This window comes from Dysidea avara, chromosome 7, assembly GCF_963678975.1.
Source record: "Dysidea avara chromosome 7, odDysAvar1.4, whole genome shotgun sequence".
NCBI classification, from domain to species: domain Eukaryota; kingdom Metazoa; phylum Porifera; class Demospongiae; order Dictyoceratida; family Dysideidae; genus Dysidea; species Dysidea avara.
The window spans coordinates 22,209,845-22,230,962 of NC_089278.1; the positions used below are offsets into that span (position 1 = coordinate 22,209,845).

A 21,118-nucleotide genomic window follows, 5' to 3' on the forward strand; every position below is an offset into this window, starting at 1 on the left:
TTATAAAGGTCTCCATCCTTTACCAAGCTATAACAGCTTGTACAGTATGAGAAACAAATGTTACTGCCATTCTTTTCTGCCAGTAGAATAAGCACTGTACTATCCTGTCCTCCCTTCCCCCCCCCCCCCCCCTAATTAAGCTCCCTAACAATGCTTCTAGATTCACCCCTGCATACTTGTCAAGCATTGATATAGCTTCTTCAAACGTAACACATGCTTTGATATGATTATCATGAAGAGCAGAATTAAATTCTTCTAAAATCTTGTAACAACCACAGCTTGGCTGATATCATTCTCTTCTTTTGTCTTGCATTGAATAATATGATGCTTTAATTCAATCCAGAAGTACAGCGCATTTCAAACTGAAGCAACAACATTTGTGCTCTTAAGTAAATCTGTTAAGATAACTTTATCAGTGCATAAACATACAGAAAGACTGCGATGCCTGGTTATGGCCAGTTTACCGTTGTTGTTATTTCCTAACTTGCTCTAGTATTGCCATCAATTAAAAATAAGAATTATATAGTCAGTTGTATCATGAGTACCTGGTGGCCTGGGGCCAAATGGGAAAACAGTCTATCTAGCTGTATAATGAAAGAATCCTTGTTGCTAGTAAGGGAAGCAAATTCTTGTCTCTCTTAGTGGTGTTCAGACTGTTGTGAAACTTTTGAGCTCTACAGTCCCTTCCCATTACTCCTGCACAATCCTTCTGCAGGTTGTTATCTCAGGATTTTCCTGCATCAACACAGAGTACATGAGTGGTGCTCAGACATCCCAGTGGGCAGCAATAAGCATGTTTAGCATGGCTTTGCTGTACAACAACAGTTTCTTAAAATTTCATAAAGCTTGAATAGTTTCTTTCCTTAAGCACATGATGTTACTTGCCATAAAATAATTAAATGGCCATTGTCTTCTTCCTCGATCACTTTAATTTGGTTTACTCACCACCAATCTGAGAACTTGTGTAAGCCTGTTTAGTGCCTGCCTGATACCATTGCAAATTTTTGTTATGGATTTCTAAAGTGACATGCATAAAACCTTTTTACCAGGCAGCACTGAAAATATCAAGTGTACAATAGTGATTGGGGTGGAACACTGTGGTCAATGCACTATATTCTCTAGCAAAACCCCACACAGTGTAACCAAAACCTATAAAATTATACTGGAATATATTATAAACTACATATGGAATATAAATCACAAGGGTTACTAGTCTGGTCTGTTACATCAAAATTTGACAAAAATCGTGATACGCTGGTCCAAAGCACCAAACTTGGTACAATTACTCCTAAGCATACATGAAGTGATGCCAGAAGGGGTGCCACCCCAGATTTTACCTTTGGTGACCTTTACAGCCATTTTTTGCCTAAAATTGGTCGTTTTTGCGTTTATCTCCCTTAGGAAATCACTGCATGGAATTAAACTTACAGATCTTACTTAAAGAAACAGTTTGGTCTTTGTTTGGAGTCAATAGCATGGTTAAGCACTATATCAGTCCTGCTAATTGGTCCGCCCACGCATTTAATTAAATAATAGAAAAGAGTTCATTTTCATGTTTTACTAGTAATGGTTCAAGTGTAATGTTAGATAGGCATGTATTTCCCACTACCCAAACTTTAGTGGTTTCCTGCTGCTATGGGAACCTATTAATATGACCTATTAGCTTTATCCACAAATACATCACGAGCATTAAAATGGCATCTGTATTGGGGGACTTCAATATTTTCGATTACAGACGCCTATGGAAACAAAAACTTTGATCGATCATATCTTAACCGGGAAAGAAGATATCAAGCTCTAACAAACAGGTATGGTTATAGATTAGTGGTTAATTACATTTGACACCTAGTTCTCATCAGATACCATGATACAGCTGTTTAATTAATATAATTAGCTTTTGTGATTGTGCAATAATCTAGTCTACTTTAAAATTAATAAGCAATAAGGTGTTGATGCCTCACGCCCCTCATAAAAGATGCATTAAAATGCTCAAGATTTGTTACCACCTGAGGGTTGTGCATTGTAAGTTATTTTTGATAGACAGAGCTCCTTCTGAAAAACCCTGGCTACAAACATAATTGAAAAAGGATTGCCAGTCAGGAAACAAAGACATATCCAAAGTTACATTAGACACCTAGCTACAATCAGATACAATGGCACAGCTGTTTAATTATCTTTGTGATTGTGCTCTAATGTAGTCTACTTTAAAATTAATAAGCAATAAGGTGCAGATGCCCAGGTGTGAATATTATAAAAGCATTTCATGTTGCCTGCTGTTACCCTCTGTTGCCTGCTGTTACCCTCTGTTGCCTGCTGTTACCCTCTGTTGCCTGCTGTTACCCACTGTTGCCTGCTGTTACCCACTGTTGCCTGCTGTTACCCACTGTTGCCTGCTGTTACCCACTGTTGCCTGCTGTTACCCACTGTTGCCTGGTGTTACCCACTGTTGCCTGGTGTTACCCACTGTTGCCTGCTGTTACCCACTGTTGCCTGCTGTTACCCACTGTTGCCTGCTGTTACCCACTGTTACCCACTGTTGCCTGCTGTTACCCACTGTTGCCTGGTGTTACCCTCTGTTGCCTGCTGTTACCCTCTGTTGCCTGCTGTTACCCACTGTTGCCTGCTGTTACCCACTGTTGCCTGCTGTTACCCACTGTTGCCTGCTGTTACCCTCTGTTGCCTGCTGTTACCCAGTGTTGCCTGCTGTTACCCACTGTTGCCTGCTGTTACCCAGTGTTGCCTGCTGTTACCCTCTGTTTCCTGCTGTTACCCACTGTTGCCTGCTGTTACCCACTGTTGCCTGCTGTTACCCACTGTTGCCTGGTGTTACCCACTGTTGCCTGCTGTTACCCACTGTTGCCTGCTGTTACCCACTGTTGCCTGCTGTTACCCACTGTTGCCTGCTGTTACCCACTGTTGCCTGGTGTTACCCACTATTGCCTGCTGTTACCCTCTGTTGCCTGCTGTTACCCTCTGTTGCCTGCTGTTACCCACTGTTGCCTGCTGTTACCCTCTGTTGCCTGCTGTTACCCACTGTTGCCTGCTGTTACCCTCTGTTGCCTGCTGTTACCCACTGTTGCCTGCTGTTACCCTCTGTTGCCTGCTGTTACCCACTGTTGCCTGGTGTTACCCTCTGTTTCCTGCTGTTACCCACTGTTGCCTGCTGTTACCCACTGTTGCCTGCTGTTACCCACTGTTGCCTGGTGTTACCCACTGTTGCCTGCTGTTACCCACTATTGCCTGCTGTTACCCTCTGTTGCCTGCTGTTACCCTCTGTTGCCTGCTGTTACCCACTGTTGCCTGCTGTTACCCTCTGTTGCCTGCTGTTACCCACTGTTGCCTGCTGTTACCCTCTGTTGCCTGCTGTTACCCACTGTTGCCTGCTGTTACCCTCTGTTGCCTGCTGTTACCCACTGTTGCCTGGTGTTACCCTCTGTTTCCTGCTGTTACCCACTGTTGCCTGCTGTTACCCACTGTTGCCTGCTGTTACCCACTGTTGCCTGGTGTTACCCACTGTTGCCTGCTGTTACCCACTATTGCCTGCTGTTACCCACTGTTGCCTGCTGTTACCCACTGTTGTCTGCTGTTACCCACTGTTGCCTGCTGTTACCCACTGTTGCCTGGTGTTACCCTCTGTTGCCTGCTGTTACCCTCTGTTGCCTGCTGTTACCCACTGTTGCCTGCTGTTACCCTCTGTTGCCTGCTGTTACCCACTGTTGCCTGGTGTTACCCTCTGTTGCCTGCTGTTACCCTCTGTTGCCTGCTGTTACCCACTGTTGCCTGTTGTTACCCTCTGTTGCCTGCTGTTACCCACTGTTGCCTGCTGTTACCCACTGTTGCCTGCTGTTACCCTCTGTTGCCTGCTGTTACCCAGTGTTGCCTGCTGTTACCCACTGTTGCCTGCTGTTACCCAGTGTTGCCTGCTGTTACCCTCTGTTTCCTGCTGTTACCCACTGTTGCCTGCTGTTACCCACTGTTGCCTGCTGTTACCCTCTGTTGCCTGCTGTTACCCAGTGTTGCCTGCTGTTACCCACTGTTGCCTGCTGTTACCCTCTGTTGCCTGCTGTTACCCACTGTTGCCTGCTGTTACCCTCTGTTGCCTGCTGTTACCCAGTGTTGCCTGCTGTTACCCACTGTTGCCTGCTGTTACCCAGTGTTGCCTGCTGTTACCCTCTGTTTCCTGCTGTTACCCACTGTTGCCTGCTGTTACCCTCTGTTGCCTGCTGTTACCCACTGTTGCCTGGTGTTACCCTCTGTTGCCCACTGTTGCCTGCTGTTACCCACTGTTGCCTGCTGTTACCCACTGTTGCCTGCTGTTACCCACTGTTGCCTGCTGTTACCCACTGTTGCCTGCTGTTACCCTCTGTTGCCTGCTGTTACCCAGTGTTGCCTGCTGTTACCCACTGTTGCCTGCTGTTACCCAGTGTTGCCTGCTGTTACCCTCTGTTTCCTGCTGTTACCCACTGTTGCCTGCTGTTACCCACTGTTGCCTGGTGTTACCCTCTGTTGCCCACTGTTGCCTGCTGTTACCCACTGTTGCCTGCTGTTACCCACTGTTGCCTGCTGTTACCCACTGTTGCCTGCTGTTACCCACTGTTGCCTGCTGTTACCCACTGTTGCCTGCTGTTACCCTCTGTTGCCTGCTGTTACCCTCTGTTGCCTGCTGTTACCCACTGTTGCCTGCTGTTACCCAGTGTTGCCTGCTGTTACCCTCTGTTTCCTGCTGTTACCCACTGTTGCCTGCTGTTACCCACTGTTGCCTGGTGTTACCCTCTGTTGCCCACTGTTGCCTGCTGTTACCCACTGTTGCCTGCTGTTACCCACTGTTGCCTGCTGTTACCCACTGTTGCCTGCTGTTACCCACTGTTGCCTGCTGTTACCCTCTGTTGCCTGCTGTTACCCACTGTTGCCTGGTGTTACCCTCTGTTGCCTGCTGTTACCCACTGTTGCCTGGTGTTACCCTCTGTTGCCTGCTGTTACCCACTGTTGCCTGCTGTTACCCACTGTTGCCTGCTGTTACCCAGTGTTGCCTGCTGTTACCCTCTGTTTCCTGCTGTTACCCACTGTTGCCTGCTGTTACCCACTGTTGCCTGGTGTTACCCTCTGTTGCCCACTGTTGCCTGCTGTTACCCACTGTTGCCTGCTGTTACCCACTGTTGCCTGCTGTTACCCACTGTTGCCTGCTGTTACCCACTGTTGCCTGCTGTTACCCACTGTTGCCTGCTGTTACCCTCTGTTGCCTGCTGTTACCCAGTGTTGCCTGCTGTTACCCACTGTTGCCTGCTGTTACCCAGTGTTGCCTGCTGTTACCCTCTGTTTCCTGCTGTTACCCACTGTTGCCTGCTGTTACCCACTGTTGCCTGGTGTTACCCTCTGTTGCCCACTGTTGCCTGCTGTTACCCACTGTTGCCTGCTGTTACCCACTGTTGCCTGCTGTTACCCACTGTTGCCTGCTGTTACCCACTGTTGCCTGCTGTTACCCACTGTTGCCTGCTGTTACCCTCTGTTGCCTGCTGTTACCCTCTGTTGCCTGGTGTTACCCTCTGTTGCCCACTGTTGCCTGCTGTTGCCTGCTGTTACCCTCTGTTGCCTGCTGTTACCCACTGTTGCCTGCTGTTACCCACTGTTGCCTGCTATTACCCACTGTTGCCTGCTGTTACCCACTGTTGCCTGCTGTTACCCACTGTTGCCTGCTGTTACCCACTGTTGCCTGGTGTTACCCTCTGTTGCCTGCTGTTACCCTCTGTTGCCTGGTGTTACCCTCTGTTGCCTGCTGTTACCCTCTGTTGCCTGCTGTTACCCAGTGTTGCCTGCCGTTACCCTCTGTTGCCTGCTGTTACCCACTGTTGCCTGCTGTTACCCTCTGTTGCCTGCTGTTACCCTCTGTTGCCTGCTGTTACCCACTGTTGCCTGCTGTTACCCACTGTTGCCTGCTGTTACCCACTGTTGCCTGCTGTTACCCACTGTTGCCTGGTGTTACCCTCTGTTGCCTGCTGTTACCCTCTGTTGCCTGCTGTTACCCACTGTTGCCTGCTGTTACCCTCTGTTGCCTGCTGTTACCCTCTGTTGCCTGCTGTTACCCTCTGTTGCCTGCTGTTACCCACTGTTGCCTGCTGTTACCCTCTGTTGCCTGCTGTTACCCACTGTTGCCTGGTGTTACCCTCTGTTGCCCACTGTTGCCTGCTGTTACCCTCTGTTGCCTGCTGTTACCCACTGTTGCCTGCTGTTACCCCCTGTTGCCTGCTGTTACCCACTGTTGCCTGTTGTAAACACTTTGTTGATCCCTGCCCTTATATTCCTGCATGCGATTAATCCTCTGTTGCCTTGTTATCTCCGTAACTGGTATCACTTGCTCCATTTTCCACATTGCTATACCTCATTTTGAGCCAGGTCTAATGGTCATTCGCCAAATTTTAACAGCGCCAAAGTTTCCCTCCATACGGTAAGCTAAAACTTTATAATATATATGCTGTCAACACTAGATTACACTAAAGTACACTTACCATTGGTAGTGTAGTTACAAGGCACATTGAATGATGTAGGATATGGTTTTGACACACAAACAATTGAGTAACTGATAGAGATGTTACATGTTGTATTAATTGGTAACTGACGTAACCAATAGTTCCCATATGTCAGTGATCCTGTATTGAAACACAACTCTGTAATAAACCATCTAAGTATTTCTATCTTTCTATACCAGTGATGGCTGCAACTGAGCCATTGGGTAGTGACACCCTCCGCTTAACAGCCAGTAAGCAATGTTATCAGCAAACACATAGTTGAGGACACTACCCTCTACACGCCATGAGATGTTGTGTGTCACAAAATCACCAGTGTCATTATGGTGACAAGTCTCCTCTACTATTGGTGGAGGATAATCTACACAATTGTGTGGATAAGATGTTAATACATCACCAATATACTAACCTATTAGTTCACAAAAAGTTCTAAGAAGCAGAAACGGAGAACCTGTTGGTAGAGCATTTATATCTGCCAATGATAAGGTTGGATTGTATTGAAGTGCCAACTGTGTGGTTACATAGAACGTGTTCAAGAGTGATCCTACTCCTACAAAGATCTGTACATTTTTTTCAAGCGTGATGTTGATAATGGGGTTAGATGGAATAGCAGTGTCCAGCCGGGAAACCTCCATCAAAGTTAAGGCCAGAATCAGCCAAGTAAACATCGTACCGCCATTGTTCTTCTGTTATTCCACCCATATAATCTGGAGGGTGTAATTTTATTACTATATTAAACCCATTACTAAAACTGCTGTGAGCTAACAGCTCAGGTCTTCCAGGATGATTAGGCCAACCTATCAAAACACTCTAATAATACATACACTAATATTATCCTCCTCACCTAATGGTAGTACCCTAGTAGAGACATGGACAGTCCCAACTTCATTAATAACAAAACACTGATACACTCCCAGCAGATCACAAGGATTGTTCTTTGTTATAGTCCAACTACTAGTGGTCTGGTTGAACACAATGTCTGACATCTAATAATCGTCCATTTTTGTATGAGATCATCTCCTGATAACCAGTGGCATTACAATGAAGTGAAACAGATTGATTATCAACTTCAGTTGGACAACCAAACTGGTTAGACTTTATCCTCACAAACTGGTCATCCACATAATCCACATTAAGTAGTATTTCTGTCAATGCAAACATTATGCATATATACATACTACATGGGGTATAGCCAAAAAGATTTGCCAAAGGCAAGGGTCTGGAGGCACACACACACGCATGCACATACACACACGCATGCACACACACACACACAATGGAATACATATATTTATGTACTATAATTTTATCTTTGGAAGATAATTAATCTACTATAGTATATAACGTCATTAAATGGTTAAAGACCTACTTTGATTTTTCACCAAGGTATCATTGGAAGTGCTACATATCCTACTATAGACTTGTGAGAAGGCTCAAAGCCTGTACACACAAGAAGTCAGTCTTGAATCTAAAACTGCCGAATGCAGAAAAAATCTCAGATCATGGGAATGAGTTAGTATGACCAGAGTGAATGCTTTCTACAGTGAATATGAAAACTGAGTTCAACCTATAATAATCTGTTGTACATACAGAGTACACTGGAGGGAAAATAGCAAGGATAGTTCTGATCAAGTCTGTAAAATGTCAAGTATAAGAAATTCCAGATCTTGGCTCCCTTAATCACTTGCCTAAATTATTACCACTGTCTGAGGATCAAGTCATCATTGTGGTTCTGAAGGTACTCCTTACCATTTTACATATTACACATTGGCTATATAAAAATATGAATATGCACCTTCATAAATCTTTGTAGAGTTCACAACTACATGACAGGATGATAACAGATTTCCAACATGATCATAACACTGATAATGTCCATCGTGGTCCTTACTGACCCCCATCAGCATCAAGTTATCCTTCACATCTGTTACTTGTTCACTGATCATCACTCCATTCTTCATCCAAACTACACCATCACTGGGAACACTTAGTGTTGGCCCCATACATGATAGTATAATGTTATCATGTTCATATACTATCACTGAATCACTACTGACAACCAATGCTATATACATGAATTAGATTTGATGTAAGTAAGTAATGTAGTGATGTGTTTACCTTTAATGTGACCTGACCTACTCTTTGTACTAGTCCACCATCCACCATCTTCATTCTTCCAGTCATTCACCAAACAATGGTAGTCTCCTTGCTCCACTAGTGTCACATTAGTGATAGTCAGAATACTGGTATCCATAGTAGAATTGTTGATAGTATAGTGACCACCAGAACTGATAGTAACATTGTTGTGAATCCATTCAATTTGTGGTGATGGAGTTCTCTCCTCATCAAGATAACCAACTATTTGTACCACTGATGTGTTACATGTTAGACTGATACTGCTCCCTACTGATACTGTCCAATCCTCAGGTTCTTCATTACACTGAATTGGATGAGGCTGGACAGCAAAGTTACTTCGCACTGAAAAGTGAATAAATTAAGCAACAGTGAGTTATAAAACACAATTTTAATAGCCTGTGATACAATTATTTATATTTGTCAAGTTTACAATAACCATCAAGTTTACAATAACCAATATCTATTGACAATATCCAATGTCTTTATGAAACACTGTATAATACTTAGTATGTGCCAGTATGTTGTTGAAATTTCAGAAATTTGCTAATATCTATGAATTCTACAAGACAAAAATTTCCACACCCATTCATGTCTGCTTAACCTATGTTACATTTCTTGAAAGGTATATAGTCCACAATTTAGTTAACTAAAAAAATTAATATACCACTTAATTTAGTTATTTAGATTGCTAATTCTGCTCCCATCTATGCATGGATTCTCATGCTCTTGAACATTTTTAAATGACACAACACAATTTTGTATGTCAGATAGATGTTCATTGACCACATGGACATGTTGCCATTGCCAGTTGTTTCATTTGGTTTGCATGGAAAACTCCTAAACATTTGCTAACACAACGTACTGAATTTCTAAAGTTCACCTCTTTATCACACTTTTCTTTTCACCGAAAACAAGGAGAGACATATCATTGCATCTTATTATGTAGTAATTTGATTTGGATATGACAGAGGGGACAGCTACATATGTACATATATCTAGGAGTATGATTAAGCCACTATACTCGTGAAGTTTTAATTGGTATCTGCTAGCTATAAGCAATATTAGGCCTGTTACCATGCATTAAAAATCACGTTTGTTAAGTAAAAACCACTTCATCAGCTTTAGGACACACATTATGTCAACCTCCAATGATGCTATGAGTATATAGTGAGGTAGTGGATCTGATGCATGTATACACAGGGGCGTAGCCTATTTTTTGAAGGGGGGTTCCAGCACCAGCATTGGGTTACTAGAAGCAGGGGTCTGGGGGCACAGCCCCCAGCCGCTGAGAGACTTTCAATATTTTAATAAATCAAAACTCAGCAAATCGCTATATTTTATGCAAAAAGTACATTAATTATGATGCATTAAGTGGCCCTGGGATAAAGGTACTGTAGTACTAGATAAAGTCACCTAGTGGAAGCAGACAGCATAACACATAGAGACACATATAGCTAGTAATCTGTAAGTGATGGTTATATCTCACTGTGGTTAGGAGCCATGAATCCACTGATACAAATGACGATCAAACAATATAACTATACAAATATGCATAACATGAATTCATTTTGCATAACACAAGTGATAAATTACTGGAGCTCTATATCTTTAAACACTGCATACCAAAGCTATAGCAGTATAAGGCCATGCTAAGTTTTGCATTTAATGTTGGAATGTCTGAAAAACTTCATATGGACATGGATATTTACATGCATGTTCTATTAGAGTATACCTGACTGCTCTATTAGAGTATATACCTGACTGCTCTATTAGAGTATATCGATCTTTTTAACAAGTTTTGAAGAGGGCTCATGTTACCTCTGTAAATCCTTCCCTGAGAGATGAATGTAAGTTTTATCAATTGTTGTGCTGTGCCATTACACTATATTGCTCACTCATTTTGTCCTGCCACACTAAATGGTGTATTAGGATCCTGCTTGCAGAAGTCTAAATTTTACACTAAATTTTACAGGGGGGGTTCCTGAACCCCCCGGAACCCCCCTCTCTACGCCCCTGATACATGTAAACTGCAAGGAAATGTGGTACATGCATGAACAGGCCACAGGTATCACTCAAGAAATTTGAGACTGCTTTATTAGAGAGTTTTAATAATATTTCTCCTGGTGTCTTAAGAGTAATTCAGCAGGAAACCTTACACTTGCAATTCCCTGACAGGTGGTCAGATCTAGCTAATGAAAGCCACATAAGTGTCACATATTCATAGGAGGCCTTACAAATGCATGTTGAATTTCTACCCAAAGGCATTTTATTAATGTGATTTATTATTGCAATGAATAATATTGAGGACTAAATAGCAGAGATCAGACACTTGGCTTTGAGTTTTAAAACTCTCTAATAGAGCATTCAATAATGACCTCCATTTCTTGTAGTTATTGTAGCATGCACAAACATTTAACTGGTGATAATATTATGTGAGTGCTGTTAAATAATAATAATTTTTTCACCCAGGTTAGATGGACTGTCCTTGCCACCACCCCCAGCACCAGTTGGCATGTGCTGGACAACTAAGAGACAAAAAGTTGGACTCAGTAGTCCCTGTGCCCATCAAAGTGGCCCATCTCTGGAGAGATGTCGCAGATCGTAGTGAGATGGACCTGCTACCACAGATGCACACTGTTGCCGAGCGCAACAGAGAAAAGGACGGTGTGTACCACATCCAGGCCAGAGTATGACTGTATGCAGATGAACCTCGACGGGACAGTAGATCAGCCAAATGTCACAGTATAAAAACTATGGCTTCTTTTACCCATGTCACCGGTAGTTGTAAAGACAAGAGGGTAAAAGAAGCCTGTTCTACTTCCTAATGCAATCTCCATATTCCCGTTTCTTCTGTAGTTCTTATAATGCACTCATTTTGTCTCGCATTTTGTCAAGTTCTGTGCATTATATGATCAAGATTAATAGTTGAGATTCTTTTTTGTTACATACTCTGCAGATATAAGGCTATAGTATTTGTTATAGGTACGTAGGTATCATCTATGTTTTGTTCACATGCATGCATAGGGCCAGCTATTCGGCTTACAAAATAGCTATAGCTGCCTCTGCCTGACTGCACAATTCTTGCATGCAGCTAAACACAACTGCAATAAAGCAGATACGTATATCGCCTATCCTTGAGCCTTCACTGCATGTATTTATAAATTATAGCCTGCTGATAGTATCATTTAATGGTGAATACAAGTTGTGTAGATAGCTATATATCCTCTGCACTAACTACACTATGAGTATTGTGCAGTTCACGACAGACTGTCACGTAACTCAGCACAGAGAAAATGTAACGCGGGATGTAATAAATGCAGCCATCATTTAGTATCCGAGGCAGTGTTTATTCTAGGATTTCACCTTGGGGGGGAATCAGGAATTTGGGGGGTAACCACTAGTTAAGTACATGTCCAAGTTCACAATTATGTAAAACAGTTGCCAAACTATTTAGTCAGTTAAGGCTTGTCATGAGTGTGATTGGGTTAAGCCAGATGAGTAGAGCTTTATTTTAATCAGGGTGATAAATGAGTGACATTGATGTATTTTAGGACCTTATGTACAATTAGTAGTACGTACATTGAGCACGTTGCATCTGTTGAATCAGTTCTGTGTGACATTGCATTGGCCGTAATTGTATCATACCACAAGGTACTAGCAAATTAAAGTTCTGGGTGGATGTTTTACAAGAAATGATTTAAAACTTAGGCTTTTTGAAATTGAATATTCAGGCTTTCTGAGTTAAATCTGGGGGTATTGGTGACTGTGCATGCCACTTTGTAGCTTTAAAAATTACATTCTGAATTCAGTTTTGAAAGCTAAGCCAATCATGTAGATAACAACTCTGGGTACACTTAGGCTCTCAGATAGTTATTGAATAGCCATCACATAGGAACTCTTGTCAGTCGTACATGTAGCTACCCTAGGAGATTTTTTAAAATTAAACAATCTTATACTGAGTCTGAGAACATTTTAAGGTTGCAATTTCAGTTTAACCTGGGAAATTTTACATCTTGAACATTCTGAGATTGAATCTGAAGGCACTTTTGATAGTTGTGTGCCCTATTTATAAAACAAGTTTAACCTAAGTACAGTCACTCACAATTTTAGGGGGTGAGTCCGAGATTTTAGGGCGGGGGGGAGGGGAAATTCCCCCCCTAACAGTCCTAGAATAAACACTGATCCGAGGTTCACATTCATACAAGTAGGCAACTTACTCAAAGCAGAGGCTGGAATCATGTACAAGAAACAGTTCCACACAGCTAGGGGCAAAGACGAAAAAATTTGCACAGCCATGGCCAACGTATTGAAATAAAAAAATTGATGCCGGTTAAGTTTGATTGACTATTTTTTTTTTTTTTTTTTTTTAATTTATTGATTAGCAAACACCCAACAGGGTTTTTACGCTAATGTACAAGGTACGTACACATAAGTGCCTAGTTTAAGTTACAATAACATAAGTGCCTATAATTTAGGTTACAATAATGATTAGTACTAAGTTACAATAAGTGCTAAGTTACAATAGGTGCTAGGTTACAACTAGTGCTAAATTACAGTAAGTGGTAAGTTACAATAAGTGCTAGAATTACAATGAATACTAAATTACAGTGAGGGCTAAGTTACAATAAATACAATAAGTGCTAAGTTACAGTTACAAAGTAGGAGTAGTTGATTGTTTAAATGTTTCAAGATCAATGGTAGATAGATTAGGGATACATAGATCGTTCCAATGGGGAATAGTTCTGGGTAGGAATGAATAGAGATATTTATATATGCGCGCCTCAGTATGACATCACGAAATTTAATATAGAGCACACCTATTAATAGATGGCCTACACTAAAGACGTGAAATACGGAGTCTAGTTCGCGAGGACAGGTCTAGTTCGAGGAACGGTACTAGTCAGTGTAACCTTCTGAAGAACTCTGCCAGTTCTGTGCCGGTTGTGGTTACATGGTGGGGCTCCTGTTTGACTTGTCCGCGGGGCTCGAAATCATCACAGATACCATTCAGTATGATAAGTAAGGCATCTTAGAAATTAGAATGGGAAACTTTGTTGTGCAAAATATTAATGTCACGAGTCAGAGTTCCTATATTATGCGAAACTGCACGTTTAGGCCACTCCAAGTCATACCTTAGTTTCTGGTCACTCCCAAGCCTACAAATGGATGCGGGCGGGCGGATGATCAGGACTATAGATTCTACTGTGACAATATACTGTATGGTATTATTATTTGCTCAATTTAGCAAATTCATGTTGATTTTGTTTTTAGTCAAACTTAACCAACAACATAAGTAGTTGTGCTTCGGCAAAAAATGCACTAGGAAAGTTGTTGATGGATCATGGCTAGCTATACACTGATGTATAGCATTTAAGTATATTTATTTATTTATTTAGAATATACTATAGGAAATGTTTTGCTCATGTAGCTACTTATGCTTTCCAAGTGAAATAAATGTCTCATTAACTATGTCAGGAAAGTATTACTATATGACTTATAGCTAAGTTGTTCAAATGATCATGACCCAAAATGAAATTTAACTTCTATTTTCACATCAAAAATTATGTGAAGTCTTAGCCCACTAACTATGCGTTTCCAGCCTTCTATTCAGTAAACCTTAATTGAGAAAAGTAACTGTCAAAGTTTTGAGTCATTGAGTGCTCCAGACTAGTGTTTTTTTTAGTGATCATCTGGGAATGTTTAAACTATAAGGGTTTCTACTTGCCAATCTAATTTTAGTTATGGAAAAGTTTAATTAAGCTCACCGAATGTTGCCGGCTTTCCATACCCCTGTAGTGTTCAGTGATAAGTTACTAGACTAATCATTAGAGGACTACATTTGAATTATAAAGTTAAAGCTATGGCCCATCTGCATGGGCTAGTAGTTAATGCTACTGAAATTACTTTGGTTACAGAAGCATTAGTAACAGTTATAATCTGAACAGCTATATAATCAAGGACAAAACTAGCTATAGTTAGAAACATTTTATTAGTGTGGCATATATACCTAATATTAGATTTAGAGTTAAGAGTAGTGTGACTGCTCTATTGGAATCCCTGACTGCTCTATTAGAGTATCTCGATCTTTTGCAGTAAAAAATAAGTGTCTTGCTGGGTCACATGCACTTAAGCACCTGTAATATTAATTATAGTCCTCATAAACTAGGGTTCCAGGTTTACCATGCGGGCGGGTGACCAGAAACTAAGGTTTGACTTGGTGTGGCCTTAGCTAAGTCAAGCCTCCAATGGTTCTGTGGTCAGTCAGACCGGCACTTTTCCTCAGTATAGCTATAAAACATGCATGTAAAGTGTACTTATGCTGCGTACATTACAGTCATGCAACTGTTCATGTGGTGCATTTTTATAGCTGTGGCGTATTCATTGTGACCTAGCATAGCTACTGACAACATGCGTGAGTGTCATAATTCTTACTGTATTGAACTGACATATAGCTACATAAATGCTAAATATTGCATGTAGAATATGTATGTAGCTATAAGAAGCTATTGACACCGATCATCAGTGTCGATAAGTACCATCTAAAGCTATTGACACCAACCAGCAAAATCTTTGACAAAAAATGTAAAATATTACGCTAATTGAGATTCCCAACCTTTGTCCATTACCTATGCTCTAGTTCATCAAGCTAGCCATTCAACTACCAGTGCCAGATATCAATTTCTCTTTTTTCCACCTTATAAATGCGAGTTGAAAAGAATGCTATGTTTCAGAAGAAACCAAGGCTGAACCTAACCCTAACGCTAACACTGAAGTCTGCCTGTTTAGCATAATGATGTCTTCCATTGTCTGTATGAAGGTAAGATTTGGTGAGTTCGAGGTAAGCTAGGGTTGGAGCCAGGACAATCACTTTGCTCCCACCAACCCTATAGCTCACCTTGAACTCACCAAAACCGTACCCTTCATACAACTAGTATGCTTGATGCTTGAGTTGTTTGGTCGGTGTCAATAGCTTCTAGTAGGCATTTACTGATACTGATGATTGGTATCAATAGCTACTGTGTAAGAAAAAATAATACTCTTTAAGTTTGCGTTTACGTTGATTATACTGTTTAAAATCATGCGTTTTTGTTTACGTGTGCGTGTGTGAAAATGAAACAAAAAATATGCATAATTGACTTGATTAGAAAGTACTGTCTATTACACCACATCAAATGTAAGAATGGTACAAGACATATGGCCACGCTATAACTGTACAAAGCATGTGTCCCCTATACAAATTACTAATCATGTATGCACCATTGTGTATATGCCTGCTTGCATGTTTACAGCTATACTGTAATATTATTTATATAGATGAAATTCCCTTTTATATTTACTTAAGAAAACCCATGCATGAAAAGAAGCAAGTAATATTATTCACTACATGTAACTATTTGTAGTGGCAACAAGTAATTTTCCAAGTACCAGAACTTTAAAAACAACAGAAGAATATGTACCTTGTCTCCACTGATGGCTACTTAATGGATTATGCCAATTTGTAGCTATATGGTTTCATATAAAATTTAAAAGTAATTCATTACAGTCAGTGCATTAAAAATATAAATGTTATTACAAGTTGATTATTTATACCACAAGTCTGAATCTACACTGGGTATCTGTGGTTGAACCAAGTTCAAGATCTTCAGCAAGTAGAGTAGTTATGTCTCCATTTGGTTGAACCATCATGTAGTACTTCTTCCCATCAGACTCCACATAGTACCTTAAATCTTGTACACCATCAATATCCTCTTGCTTGAATCTATATATGTATCCCTATATATAGAATAATAAATATAACAACAAAGTATATTAATAGTAACAATATGTGCACACCTCATCAGACACATCCCCTGGTAATGCTACAATTTTATTGTCTGCATCAACAGCAAGGTAAAAATTGTTTTGATCTGCATTAAGGAACTGGTCCCCTTGACTGTTAGAACTCCATGCAACAAGATATGCATCTTCATTTAGCACTCCTTCAACTGTGGAGAAGTTACAGTAGATTAATATGAGTTATGTATAGTAATATTAATGGTTAACTTACTAAGTGATAGAGCAGCTGTGACATATGGAGAGTCTCCTGTTGATATGATGTGAAGTGGATTACCAAGTGATAGACTGACTGCAGCCACTGTGGATGGTTGTATTACACTCAATGGGTATGGTGTCCTGTTAAGGTGGTTGTTGAGTTTTATGGAGAAATTTCCAATAGTAATGTCACAAGAGTTTTTAGTGACATTGAGTGTTGTTCCATTAATGGTGATGCTAAGTTGACCTCCATCTGGAGAGAGGTCTAATGATACCTTATCATTTTGTAGTTTGCTGTCCTTGTTGAGTAGTTCCAACTGACTTGAAGTTTTGTTCAACATAATAGCGGACTTGTTGTGTTTATAAGAAGGCCAGGTGGCACCATCTTCTGGTAGTGTTGAAGCAGTGAAAGAAGGACTAAGCTGAAACTTTTCCACTTTGTGTTCCATGATTCTTTTGATTTCTTTGTAGTTATCTATTTCTTTATATAATTCTCTTTAAACTGATCTTTTTCTCATGATAATCATCTATCTGCAACCTGTTTTATACTAAATCTCACTTCCTGTGATCTTCTAGCTACTTCCTTACCTAATGTGATATAATAGATAATTTATTGGCTTCTGGTTGGCTAACTAATGTAATTATACGTCATACTACATGTATTTACTGTACAAAGTGTACTTTAAGTAAACTATATTTTGTACTTTGTAGTATCAGTTATCATTCTGTAAAAGTTCCAGAATGTTCTGGTTGCAGTTCATGAACCTTCATAACTTGAAAATTGGCACACATAGAGAGACAGATACTGTAGAGGTGATCCATCCATTAGTATCCTCACTTTAATAAAGAGTCTGTATTAATGTAGTAGCTAGTGATGCACCAATATTGGGGTTAGCGCGGCTGCCCACTCACAGCTGCACTGATATTTATGCAATACTGTAGCAGTTACTTTTGGTGATTATTAGTGATAACAGTAGTCTTATATCACTAATAATGGGGGTTACTATTCAGTGGACTGGACTACTGGACTGGAACACTGGACTTGGACTACTGGACTGACATATTTTTGGTTTTTACACATTCTGAGGTTGGTTTTATTGAGTCTTGCTAGTAAGAACCCTTTGCGTACCTGCAGCCCACTTCTAAATACTGAAGACAAACAGTGGAATATGTGAAAACTGTCTCTTAATATTTTCGCTACTGTTCATTATGCCACTATACAACACTTATTCCTTACCTGGTGTGTAGTAATGCTGCAGGCAGTGCAGGGAACTGAATACGACAGCAATAGTTAACCAGCGATCAACTAGCCAGTAGACAATCTTTGGAGATATCCTTGAGGAGCAAGCTAGTCTCGCCAGCATGGCCAGACCTCTCTAGGCAGTGCAGGGGCTTACCAATTAGAGATTTTTCAGCATGGGCGCTTATGATCTTTATTTGATAAGCCCCTACACTGAAACAGCGAGACTAGTGAGAGCAAGACTAATGAGACTAGCTTGCTCCTCAAGCTTGCTCTAAGGATATATCTTGAAGGATATTGTCTACTGGCTAGTTGATTGCTGGTTAACTATTGCTGTCACATTCACTGCCGGAATTCCCTGCACTGCCTGCAGCATTACTACACACCAGGTAAGGAATAAGTGTTGTATAGTGGCATTATGAACAGTAGCGAAATTATTAAGAGACAGTTTTTGCATATTCCACTGTTTGTCTTCAGTGTTTAGAAGTGTTTAGAAGTGGGCTGCAGGTGCCCAAAGAGTTCTTACTAGCAAGACTCCGTAAATCCAACCATAGAATGTGCAAAAACCAAAAATATGTCAGTCCAGTAGTCCAGTCCAGTAGTCCAGTCCACTGAATCGTGACGCTCACTAATAATCACCAATCAACTAATACATCTGTTGATGTACATTTGTAAAATCTTGCTGATATAAAATGATTTTTGGTGTTTAACAATAGGCATTTACATGTATGTGTCTGTTGAATAGTCTATTTGTAATGTACACAGTAACCCACTAGAACTACATATGCATGTGTCATAAAATGATGTCAGTCTGTTCAACACCTACTGGATTAGAAATCATTGAGGAAAAAGGTACAGATAACATTTCCTGTAAGTCAATGGCACATAATAGGATTTCCCAACAATGTTACAGGCTGCATTGACTGTAGGCTATCCAAATGAAGTCATTGTTAATATGTACGCAGGGAATCCAGTCATCGTAATAGCAATTAAGAGTTAATAATAGAGGGAGCTATTATTAGCTCTTGATAATAACATATGATAATTGTGTACTGAGATGGTAGCTGCAGGATATGCATGTAGCTACGTGTGGCATGCACTTAAAATTGTGTAAGGAGCTACATATCACATTTGTATGCTGATTTGCTGGTACAACTGTTATAAGCCCCACCCATTGTTATGTAAGCAAATTACAATACATTTTAAATGCATTGCTTAATTTTCATCGTATGGTATACATCTATAGAATATCGAATCTGCTCCCACAGCATCAAATACTTCAGGTGATTATGAACTATTTGAATAGCAACTATACTCTAGAGCTAACTATTTCCCATATTGGTCAAGGTGCATAGCGAAAATTATGCATTCGGGTGGCACTGAGATATCCACTATAATAACTGAGGTTTGTGCATGAAGCTGATACCAGTAAATAATATCATAACTCTCACTCATATTCACTTCCAAACACTTCACTAATAAATATGACAACAGTTTTACTGTCATAATTAATGTCATGTGGACAGTTTGGATGTAAATCTCATGAATGACCACCAGACATGTACATGTAATTAAGTACAGGGATACTTACATAAATTATTAATTAAATTAACTGCCTTAATGGTACTAGCTATCAAGGCCTGTTCAGCTGGTTCAATGCAACTTCTTATCCTGAACTTGAAGTTTTGTTCTAACTGGGAACTGGCAATTGCAGCATTAATTAATAATATAGCTATAAACCAACTCATCAAAATTTCACAGAGGAATTTGTGAAGCTGGATGATGGCAGTGAGTTGGCCATCAGTGCCAGCATCTTCTTACACAGGGCAAGTCCCATATGGTCATATGACGATATGATTCATCTCAGGTTGTTCTTAGGAAAGCAGCTTAAGAGGATGTGCATGATGAACAGTGAGATGACAACTTTGCAGTCACTTGTAAATATTCCTATAGGAAAACTGATCTGACTTCAACTAAGTTCCTCATGCTTTGGCATGTAAGGATAAGCCATCCCATACTGAATGCAGCCATAGAGTGCATTGTTAGTACCTTAAGGTGACAAAATTTAGCAATACACTAAATTTAGTGATTTTGCTTGTTTCGCTAAATTTAGTACATGCCAAACCTACAAAATATATTACTAGTTAATTAATTACATCAATTCGCAAATTCATAAAATTGCTAAATTGTGTATGCAGTAATTTTGCCAAAATATAAAATCACTAAATTTAGTGTATCGCTAAATTTAGTCACCTTATAAGGTAGTCAGTGTTTATTCAGTTGCTATTATCTGCAGCTGTACCAGCCGAACTGTGCAAAGCATCATAATGGGTACAACTGTTTTTTTGTTTGTTTTTGTTTTTTTTGGTGTAATATAAACATTGCAAGCATCTGTATACTTGCTGTACATGTACGACATCTCTGTTAAAAAGCGGCAAAATACTGAGTAAAAAATCTATATGCGTATTTTGAATTATGTTTCAATGTGTGTACATGATACATAGTAACAAGAATATTGTAATTATTGTCACTGTATTGGCCATGGGTACCGGTAAAAAAGAGATGCCTGCATACTCTAATGTGTGCATATACACATAATATGCTGGCACTAATCAACTAAGTTTACTGATTTCCATAAAAATAACCAATTTCACTTATACTTTTGCATCCTTATAACTACCTGAAAGGTACTTTTCACATTACACAACTAGGAAAAACGATACAGCATGACCAAGCTCTACTTTATACAGGAAGAGTGTATACAAGTACTAAATGAAGAATGCTTGTTCACAGGTTTCTTTTCAGAGGTAACAACCATAGAGTGTACTGGGTTGCTGAGTTAGCAGATGATTAAGTCACATAGGACAACATCACTGACAATATTTGGACACCCTACCATTGCAGTTATTGTAAATACTTTAATTATTCATACTTCAAAAACTTTTAATAAACTCATGAATGGAATGCCACAAGATCTCGAAATTTGTTTAAATATTCAAGACATTTTATTTATGGCCCATCAAGTTTTTCACCCCAGAAAAGTGCACAGCCTGGTATGACTTTTCCCCCAAACTCAGCAGTCAAACCATACATGTCTGCTCTTCACACTATGATCATCTACTTGTTTGGAATGTTATTTCTCTTGGGAAAAAAAAGCCCTTGTCTACTTTAACTGTCTGTATGCATATAT

The 21,118-nt window shown here is 40.2% G+C and overlaps 3 protein-coding genes and 1 long non-coding RNA gene across 4 annotated transcripts in view; 1 reads left to right on the top strand and 3 right to left on the bottom strand.

Annotated features, from left to right (window-relative positions):
• The window catches only part of LOC136261104 (uncharacterized), a 39,531-nt gene extending 32,342 nt beyond the window's left edge, over positions 1-7,189 (bottom strand). The window contains exons 1-3 of the mRNA XM_066055074.1: positions 6,931-7,189; positions 6,701-6,882; positions 6,504-6,644 (exon numbers count right to left, since the gene is read on the bottom strand). Of these exons, the coding sequence (XP_065911146.1) occupies positions 6,636-6,644; positions 6,701-6,882; positions 6,931-7,189 (450 nt within the window). The 3' untranslated portion in view covers positions 6,504-6,635. The remainder of the gene's footprint in view (positions 1-6,503; positions 6,645-6,700; positions 6,883-6,930) is intronic.
• LOC136261550 (netrin receptor DCC-like) lies at positions 7,168-12,992 on the bottom strand. The gene is made up of 5 exons (XM_066055567.1): positions 12,875-12,992; positions 8,640-8,999; positions 8,317-8,586; positions 7,366-7,666; positions 7,168-7,318 (listed from the first exon to the last, which is right to left on the bottom strand). The coding sequence occupies exons 1-4, from the start codon at positions 12,951-12,953 to the stop codon at positions 7,476-7,478; spliced, it is 900 nt and encodes a 299-aa protein (XP_065911639.1). The 5' UTR covers positions 12,954-12,992; the 3' UTR covers positions 7,168-7,318; positions 7,366-7,475.
• Positions 12,993-13,473: 481 nt separating this feature from the next.
• On the top strand, positions 13,474-17,725 carry LOC136261592 (uncharacterized). The gene is made up of 3 exons (XR_010703953.1): positions 13,474-13,676; positions 15,025-15,069; positions 16,058-17,725. It is a non-coding gene; the product is annotated as an uncharacterized lncRNA (long non-coding RNA).
• On the bottom strand, positions 16,153-17,215 carry LOC136261591 (uncharacterized). Its single transcript, XM_066055620.1, has 3 exons — positions 16,705-17,215; positions 16,491-16,642; positions 16,153-16,430 (listed from the first exon to the last, which is right to left on the bottom strand). The coding sequence occupies exons 1-3, from the start codon at positions 17,135-17,137 to the stop codon at positions 16,242-16,244; spliced, it is 774 nt and encodes a 257-aa protein (XP_065911692.1). The 5' UTR covers positions 17,138-17,215; the 3' UTR covers positions 16,153-16,241.
• Positions 17,726-21,118: the final 3,393 nt, after the last annotated feature.